Raw genomic sequence first — 10,033 nt, 5'->3', positions numbered from 1 at the left:
TCATTCTTGAGTCCTCATGACTCAATCTTACCCAAAAACCCCCAAAATCACCAACAATGGATTTTATGTTCACCACTAACCCAAAACCCTAACCCTTAAACAAATTAAAATTAGGAAATCAAGGTTAAGGCTTACCACCACAACCAAAATGTATCTAGATACTAGATGAACAACTTTAATACACGAGCTTAGACCCGAAACAAGCTCCTTCTTCCTTGATTTAAGCTTTCTCACACTAAGCCTCTTTCTCTCTCTCTAGAAATGAAGTGGAGAAGATAAGGTTGGTAAATGTGAAATTATGAGCCAAACCAGCCTCCTAATGGCCATAAATTCGGCCTCAAGTGAAAATATCAAAATGCCCCTCTTTATAATTAAATAAAGCAAAAGAATTACCATCTGACGCTGGCCGCGCCGCGATCTAAAGGGCTGCGCCGCGGCCCATGCTGAAACAGAAGCCCCCAGCTTTTTAATTATATACACAATTATGTATCATTTGGACTTGGGTCTTACAACTGGACCGTAGCAAAACCTCACATTTTTTAGGTCTAATCTCTAATATGTTTATCAAATTCCATTAGTTAACATTTTTTTTTGAACGACGATTTTTTTTTGGCATCAGTAGATCAATTATTTCAATGACCCTCATCATTTGCACGTATCACACACGTTCGGGCGGAAACCCGAACCCGATTGACGGTACCCGGAAACACATCTATTCGGGCAGTGTTCCTGGGTAGAGGTCCGTGAACGAATCCGGTAAACCTCCCTATAGGGTCAATATATACCACCATTATTGGTGTTCATTTGTTTTAAAGAAAATCATGTCATCTTTAAGGATCGAACCTATGACCTCTCCCTATCCCAAGACACAAAGTACATGGGGTGAACCATTGGGCTATGCCCGCAAGTTCCATTAGTTAACAAATTAACATTGAACTTTTGATCCACGTAATTCTCTTAGACCCAATAAAAATATAGATTATCCTCAAATTTACGTTAGGCTCGAGAATTTTAAGTTTAATAGTAGGATACATGTAAGATTTAATAAAGTGTGAAGTTTCCATTTCTAACTTAACCCTCAATTTCAAGCTTAATTTCAGGCATTCAAAGCTCTAATACATTCCCCCGTATTCCAATTTCTATAGATGTGACTCCGTTCCGTTTAACACATTCAATGAAACAAAAATGTAAAAAACTCGTTATCCAAAGTGTAAAATTATACGCACTACGTCCATATATTAATTGTCGACATACAAAAAAACACAATTTAAAAAATTTCATCATGACACTATACTTTTTTGTATTTTTTTTATAACTTTATAGTTCGTGGAGGCAACCCGAAGGAAGAGCAAAAAGAAGGTTGGGTGCTTGTGGGGCAAGGCCACCCGGCCTCGAATAGGAGGGGGCTTAGCTCTGGATCCTTCCTGCTTTACCCTCAATTAATTAATTAGAAAATCATATAACATTTGTAATTTATTAGAGACAATGTTGTAAACTTCACTAAATTTAATTTTCTTATTTAAAAGTGCGCAATTATTTTCGGATATTTCTAAAAAGAATAGGAACATAGAGGAGTAATACTTTCTATTGCCACTGTGTAAAAAGATTTTTTTTTTTTGGCGAAAAATTAAATTAAATATTAAATTAAATTAAATATTAAATATTAAATATTAAATATATTAATTATAAGAAAATCGAATTTAATAGAGGATGGAATAGAAGGAAGCAATTACTTGAAAAGGAGTTAACAGGATTATGGGTTTGGAATTGGGATGTCTCTCATGCAACTCTAATCTCTTACGTGCCGGCAACTATTTCCAACCATCCCCAGTACACACGCACACCCACATGTTCTTACCATCTCCCATACTTATCTTACCTTGCAAGCATTAAACTTGACAATTTTTATTACATGTATATGTTATTTTAAGTGTAATTATAATTTGAATAAATATACAAATACACACACAAAATATATATGTTTCCCCTTGCATTTTTCAAAGACTAGTTAAATAATACACTTAAATTATTTCTTTACTTGAAATTTTTACAAATTAATTGGGAACAGTTGGTTCAAGATATTGTAAAATCTAAAAATGGACATTTAAGACGAAAAAAGTTTATTTTCTTTACATATTTGAATTGAATGGATAATAGTGTAGCTACAATTTATATAGTCAATATATCTTTATAAATTTGTATTATGAGTTTAATTATAATAATTTATTAAAGTTAAATTTAATGATTTATACATTATTTGATTCTGAAGTCTTCATTGCAAAATAATGTTGGTAGGCAATTAATAACAAAATCAAAATATAGTTTTACATTAAACAAAAACAAACATTTATAAAAACAAATATGTCGGGTGGCATTCCAATTAAACAATACTACTAGCAACAATTTATTTAATGAAACATCTATACAACAACTGTAATTATTATCCATGTCTCTACTGGTCCAACCACTACTTGTACTCTCTGCATTTTTGTTAGTACATTGATCATCATTTTCATAATATCCCGCATTATCAGAATCTCTATATTCCCAATTTGTCCTTTCACTTCCGCTATGTATCGTTACGACCGTATCCGAATATTCCGGCGTACTTACCTCCATTTCCTCGTATTCCCCGAACTCAAAATCCGTCGGTTTGGTGTTTGTAACTGTCACATTTCTAACCAACTCCCAACCGTCAGATTCCCAGTTCGGAGACAAACCCGAACATAATGTTCCAATCCTTTTCCGCAAATTCGAGTCATCAATTTCCGACGTTTCTTCGTCAGAAACGTCTGAGAAACTCGAGCTCGGCCAATCGAACACGCATCTTGGTGACCATTTTTTGTCGACCAATTGCGAATTACACGATAACAAATACGGATGTTGTAGCAGCTGATCGCAGCTCCATCTTTCTGAACGGTCTCTTCTAATACATTTCGATACAAAATCGCATAGCTCGTTAGGCATCTGAGCAGGCAAATCGGGTAACTCGTCAGAGTACCCGATTTGAAACAGAGTGTCAACTCCTCTGTCTTGCCACGCTGGCTTTCCGGTGATCATTTCGATCACCGTACACCCCAAGGACCAGACATCGGATTCCGGTCCTTGATATTCGCCCCGAACAACTTCAGGTGCCATCCATAACGGACTCCCACGAGTTCCCGAATTGGGGCCACCCAATTCCAATGCAGACCCCAAGTCCGCTAATTTAGCGGACTCCGAGTCAGCCCCAACCAATACATTCCTTCCTTTAACATCACAATGAACAATGTTTTTCGAATGAATGTAGCTCAAAGCAGAGACTATACACCGCGTGTAATTCCGAACCATGACGTCATCATATTCATCCAGGTCAGCAACGGTGCCACCAGGCATATACTCCATGTGTAAGTTCCTATACACAACCGAATTCTCTGACGTCACGTCGTCATCACGATAGCTTACCACGAAAGGCGATGATAGCGATTTTAAAATGCGAATTTCGTTCTCTAAAGCTTCGGAGAATTTGGACGAAGTTTGGTTCGCTGATTTAACAGCGAACAACTCGCCGTTGATTTTATCAACGGCTAAATCTACGGTTCCGAATGAGCCTTTGCCGATGCAAAGACTTCGAGTCCAATTAATGGGTGTGTTATTGTTTTTGTTGGTGATCATTTTGAGTGAAGATATTTGGTAAATAATGGAGATAGAGGTTTTGGTGGTAAATGGAAGATGGAAATGAGTATTTATAGAAGGGGGAAAAAGTTGGCGTGAGATGTGGGTAGGATGATACGGTGTTTCATCTTTATCTCTACATTTTTTTATAGTTGTTGTAGTTATTTTATATTATACAATTAAATGTGTGCAATACATCTTTTATGAAATATCTAAAGACTCTTATGTTGTATTTATAAACTTAAGTATTGTAATTTGATAGTTAGTGGTGTTTGGATGCTAGTTTAGATGGTAATATTTGATTATTACTTTTTTAACCAAAAAATAATGTACTACAGTTGATTACGATTCAAAGGACTCAACGTAACAAAAATAAAGTCATTCATTAATGTAGCAAAATGTAATAACTACCTTTTTTTTTTCCGCTTACTTTCCCCTTATTTCTTGTTAAGGTGTAACTATTACTCTGTATTAAATATAAGTATAATTATTTGCGTATATTTTTAATAGATACGGAGTACATCATAAACTATCTATAGATTTATCATAGTTTTTGATGAATTCATCTTACATAATTATTTGTGTATGTAGTAAAAATGTTTATTACATTTTTATGGTTTATCAATAAAAAATCACGTTAGAATTATTAATGCTCATTGTATTAAAAAATAATAAAAGGAATATGATATATTAAATCCAATTAATTTGGATTATTTCGGTTTGATCATCATAGATGCATTGACATAGTATGTCTTAATTTGATATCATTTACATTATTAGTCAATGATTTGATACTTGTTATCAGTTGAAAATAATGAAACTTATTCACTCCTATAAATAAAGATGCTACATGAAAGGATATTTTAAGACTTTTATTTTGTTTCTTTTTCCCATTATGATAAGAGTAGATATATATTATAAGAGATATATTTTAAGGTATTTGTAAGAGTGAGAGTTTGTATATCGGACGGTGCCTAAAAGCCAAACATAAGGATATGAAGATATAAGTGGATAAGAGCAATATACACCTCTACTACGGAGTATTTTTTTTTTTTACTACTAGGAAGAACACAAATTTCTAACACATGCTTTATGACTAGGGATGGCAATGGATGTTTCATCCATGGATATCCATCCGATCTGATCCATTAATAATGGATATGGATGATGTAAATGGACGATTAATGGATATGGATATGGATATGGATGATCTAAATATTTCTTGGATCGGATATGAATGACAATATGTCATTCATGGATATATCCATTACCACCCGAAATACATTTATATATTGATATAAACGTACTAAAATATATTTATAAACATCTACATATCGATATCCCTCTTCTTATTAAAGCAGGAGCATAATTAAGTAATATTGTTTTCAAATATATGATCTTGACTATCCATTGTATCTAAATAAATAACAATAACCGTTAGATTCAATTTCGAAAAAATTATTACATAATACAATATTCAATATCAATAAAAAGGACAACAATAACCTCAGTTTAAATTATATATACAGTTACGTATAATTTTTTTTATGTAATGATGCACGTATATCTGTTTTATCTTGATAGTTTTGTATGATTGAGTTGTGATTTTGGAATATGGTGATATTTGGGATCTTTTTATTTTGCAGGTAAGTGGTGGATTAAAAATGGTTGAGAAGGCTAAGGGCAGAAAGAAGAAGTGGTAACTAGGTACACTTTAAATCTTCACAAACGTCTTCATTGATGGTATAATTGATTCTATCTGTTTCTATATCTATACTTAAACTTATGTTTATGAAATTAATGGTATGCGTCTTAGTTAGCTGATAAGCTAAAATGTCAGAGCTCTTAATTAAAAAGTTTGTATAGATTGTAATTTAGTTTTTTCATATACTTTTTTTATTAGGAAAATTGTAAATTGTGATTGTAGATTTTACAAATTTGCAATTTTATTTATATGATGGGTTCATGAGATTATATCATTTTTATCAAAACTCATGAACATCAACTACAACTTAATACATCTGGTGGGTTTTTTCATTTTTATTTTTTCTTTATTTTTCTATATATCTATCAGCATTCACAGTTTCTATCTATTTCTAGCAATTCATTTAAAAGTAATCTATTTTGCTCTTACGTGCTTCATTCAAGTGATGATAATTTTATTCCGTAGCTTCTTTTATTAATAATAAAAATTTTGAACTGACTTATCTATTTACACTTTTTAAGATTGGACTTTGTTTTTGTTCTCCTGCAACGTGATAGGCTAAAAGAGTGTAGCGTTTCAGTAGCGGAACCTGCAGCTGTAATTTAGGGGTGCAAGTACACTATTCGGATGTTATCTGATCCTCCTGCAAGAAGAAGCAATGGAGAAAGTGTTTGACGAGGTTATATGCATTTGAATACATTTCAGATTTCAATATAATATCAACCCGTTTCCTTTAGATTGAAATCTTTTACCTTAACCCATTTCACACCATTATAGATAATAATTACCAAATTTACCCATAGCAGGTAAATGTGTCTGAATGGCAAGGCCCTCAAAGTTGTAGACTATGGGGATTGAACTTGAGTCTTTTCTAGACAATCTCAAGCCAATATTCATTGTGTAGCTCGGGTCATAATCCTAATGTATTAAAACAATTCATATACGTTAATGTAGAATGGGTCGGAACTGGTAAATAAGTTTTTTGTATTCTACAAGGCATCCTTATGACCATGCAGATTCTCATTGATTTTTATTTTAATTATATTTATAGGCCTGCACCTTTATTGTTCACGGAATGGTCGGTATAAACTATGTGAAAATCAAGGTTGGTTTTTACTTGCCAATAGTGCAACACGAAAGTAATAAACAGGAGGGCGTTGATGAGGAACAAACTATTTTTGACTGTGCTACTTACAAACAAACCCTGAAAGACCGTGTACCCAAGTGAGTAAATTTTTATTTTCCATACTACAAGTTTATACGTTAGTATTTTATATATTTGCATAATAATGTATTATATATTAACTTACTGTTTTATGTAGCTGAATGCTACTAAATTGGTGAGGCGTTGATTTTCGAATCCATTTAGCAAATGGAATTACCAATCCATAAGCATCAACTTATGTTTAAAGCTACTCATTTATTGTTACATCAGAGTTTACTATAGCACATTTTATCCACTTTTTTGTCACATTTTATTGTTGTAATCATATTTTAACCACATTTATTGTTACATCAGAGTGTAACAACCTCTGATTTACATTAAACTTTACGTAAAAAGTAATGATACATTTTAACCACAATTTAACTAAGGTATTATCTGGTTTTTACACACACTTCTTATGAATATTTGACCCATTTTGTCGAGAATCATTTATTTGTGTAATATGTAGTCTTCCTTCTACTTTTTTAACAAACACAAGTAAAAGCCCATTGGAAATGGGTGTTTTTAGGCATATGGGTTGTATAAGTTTTCGACGTCATGAAATTTTGCTCAAGCTCCCATTATATGTGTTGGATATCAACTATGAGACAAGTGGGTCAGACGAGTCGAGTAGCAATATTTCATTTTATGGGTCAGACGAGTCGAGTAGCAATATTTCATTTTATTTTTTATGTTACAAAAGGGTGATTTAGTGTAGTGATGATACATGTAAAGGTTAAAGAATCCATGTTTTCATGGTACAATGACAGATTCATATTCAAATGGGTCGACAGTGTCATCTCTAAAAATGGTATGCATAAAATGGTCTTTATTTACAACATATAAGAACACAATTTGTGTGTAGGCTGAAGGTATATTTAGAATTAACGGAGACAACAACCAAGAAGAGCATTTGAGAAATGAGTTGAACCATGGTTCCTGAGAAGGCCATACAGTGTCAAACAGAAGATGACTGTTTTGCCCTTTTCAGTCTTCTACCGCCAACCGAAACCGCCCTGCTCAACTGGGTTGTCAGCATAATGGCTGATGTTGTCCAACACAAACATATCAACAAGATGAATTCACACAATATTGCAATGAGTTTTGCCCAAAATATGACACAGGTTTGTATATATGAAATTGACATGTGCTTAGTTTGAAACGTCTGAGTAAAATTGTACCAACATTTAACTTTTTGTATGTGCAGATGGCGGATCCCTTGAATGCATTGATGTATGTTCAAGTAATGGTGGAGATGGCGGATCCCTTGAATGCATTGATATATAATTAAGTTGATAGATCATGTATGCCGATACCTATATAAAATTATAAATAATGTATATATTTTTATATGTAGTTTTTATTTTTATTTTTATTAAATTTTTGTCTTTGGTGAACATTATGTTTTTATCTCAACTTATTTTTAGCTTATTCCATATTCTACATCAAAATATTCAAACATTTATTACAATTTTTCATATAACTAATTTCATAAAAAAAAAAACCGCGAAATCGCGGGTCTTTAACTAGTACATATACATATAACATATAAATTCTTAATTTAATAACAAAAATAAGGGTTATGATCGACACAATTATTAATTTGTTAATAACAACACTTAAAGTAACACATTTATATTAGTTTAAACGTATATTTACTTATATTATAACGCATTTTTCTCAATTAAGTCAAAATTTTGAAGACAAATTACATCCAAACCTTAGTAAGAAACCAATAATATTAAGATTAAATATTTACATTTGTTATGCTCTATATAAAATTGTCAAAATTTTCGTTAGATTAACGTTTCATTTAATATCCAACGGATATCCGTTAACCCGCTTAATCCAACGGATATGGATATGAATGGATGAACAAAAATTAAATGGATATGGATATGGATATGGATGAACAAAAATTAAATGGATATGGATGTGGATATGGCATCACTCGATCCATATCCGATCCATTGCCATTCCTATTTATGATAAAATGGTATATATCTATTCTATAGTTTCTATTAAAATGCTAAAATGATGATGTCATTATTAAGCTAATTTCTTTGTTAAGAAAAAATTAAAAATAAAAAGAAAAAAATCTAGGTCACTTAGATGATGTCATTAATACTAAATATTTTATGATTAAAAAAATTATATTTATAATAACTAACTTGATGATGTCATTAAAATAATTAATTATTTTAAATAAAATTATTAACATGTTAATTGTATAATATAAAAAGCATTATGTACAACTTTATAAAATACCCTAATGACCATATGTACAATATTTGAAGCAATATGTACAACTTTATGATAAAACACTACATGACCATATGTACAATATTTAAAACATATATATACAACTTTATGATAAAACATCTCATTAACACATGTACAAACTTTGAAACATATTGTACAGCCTTCATATAATAATTGTATTTTAGTTTTAAAAAAATAAAATTAAAGAGACATTTGTTATTATTGATAATTATTATTATAAATATAAATACTCAATTTTAGAGCAAACTTTATTATTGTTATATTATTATTATTCAAAACTGGGTCATCTTTACGGGATTAATTACGTTACATATGTATGCGAAATACATGTCCCAATAAAATGTTGTAATGTAGCTTTTATGACAAAAAAATAATAATCGTGATGAAAATTAGAACAAGGTGGTGGGAGAATAAATGTAGTTCATTTATACTTACCAAGTTTCTTAGTCGGAATTTATGGTTCCACGGGTTATTAAACTAAACGCCTTTAGCATTTACATTCACTTAATACCTAAAATATATCATTAAACTGTTTTCGTTTAAACAAACCCGTAATTTTACGGGTCATTTCACTAGTATTATATTATTATTGTATAAATTCTTACAAATGTTTCGCATACTGGACTTCTACACGACTTTGAGTAAAAAAATATCCTATGTAAAAGGACAATTTCATTTGGATACTTATAGTCAAATTGTATTTATCTAATTTGATGTACACTATAAAATGGATAACGTTTGTATTGTTAAGGTTATTTGAAGTATATATGTACTTTTGATGTACGCATTTGTATTAGGTTTTCCATGACAATGTTATAAATGTATTTGTGTTAATCTAATTTAATTTGTTGTAAATTGTAAAAAGGAAAAAAAAATACCACTCAAGTTATTTTGAATATGCATATACTTTTATTTTGAAAAAGGTATTTTAACTGGGTTATTCGGTAACAATGTCATAAATACGGAATATATGTTTTAGCTTAACTACCTAAATATTCGATTTTTCATTTTTTATAACAACTTGAATTAAAGGATATTATATATAAAAAACTTAGGTTTTAAAATTTTAAGATACACATCCAACTTAGTTTTAACAAACTATTGATTTTAAAGCTCACGTCTTATTCATTTTTTTTTAGATGAATTTGACCAAGCTATCAACCCTAACTATATTATTTAACCTTCCA

General features: G+C 31.0%; 2 protein-coding genes across 4 annotated transcripts; one reads left to right on the top strand and one right to left on the bottom strand.

Moving 5' to 3' along the window:
- Positions 1 to 2,253: 2,253 nt before the first annotated feature.
- LOC139874460 (mitogen-activated protein kinase kinase kinase 18) lies at positions 2,254 to 3,681 on the bottom strand. Its single transcript, XM_071861891.1, has one exon. It carries the CDS (start codon positions 3,652 to 3,654, stop codon positions 2,254 to 2,256), a length of 1,401 nt encoding a protein of 466 aa, XP_071717992.1. The 5' UTR covers positions 3,655 to 3,681.
- Positions 3,682 to 5,200: 1,519 nt separating this feature from the next.
- On the top strand, positions 5,201 to 7,953 carry LOC139877566 (rho GTPase-activating protein 1-like). 3 transcript variants are annotated; one of them, XM_071865003.1, is made up of 6 exons: positions 5,201 to 5,397; positions 5,917 to 6,038; positions 6,166 to 6,328; positions 6,411 to 6,583; positions 7,429 to 7,687; positions 7,771 to 7,953. In XM_071865003.1, exons 5-6 carry the CDS (start codon positions 7,496 to 7,498, stop codon positions 7,852 to 7,854), a joined length of 276 nt encoding a protein of 91 aa, XP_071721104.1. In that variant the 5' UTR covers positions 5,201 to 5,397; positions 5,917 to 6,038; positions 6,166 to 6,328; positions 6,411 to 6,583; positions 7,429 to 7,495; the 3' UTR covers positions 7,855 to 7,953. The 3 variants fall into 3 exon arrangements, with proteins under 3 accessions (XP_071721104.1, XP_071721103.1, XP_071721105.1); XM_071865002.1 differs by lacking the exon at positions 6,166 to 6,328; XM_071865004.1 differs by lacking the exons at positions 5,201 to 5,397; positions 5,917 to 6,038; positions 6,166 to 6,328 and having other exon boundaries at positions 6,345 to 6,583.
- Positions 7,954 to 10,033: the final 2,080 nt, after the last annotated feature.

The sequence above is a fragment of the Rutidosis leptorrhynchoides genome, chromosome 11 (genome assembly GCF_046630445.1).
Source record: "Rutidosis leptorrhynchoides isolate AG116_Rl617_1_P2 chromosome 11, CSIRO_AGI_Rlap_v1, whole genome shotgun sequence".
NCBI lineage: Eukaryota > Viridiplantae > Streptophyta > Magnoliopsida > Asterales > Asteraceae > Rutidosis > Rutidosis leptorrhynchoides.
The sequence above is the reverse complement of the archived record's forward strand: the minus strand, read 5'-3'. Positions and strand labels throughout refer to the sequence as shown.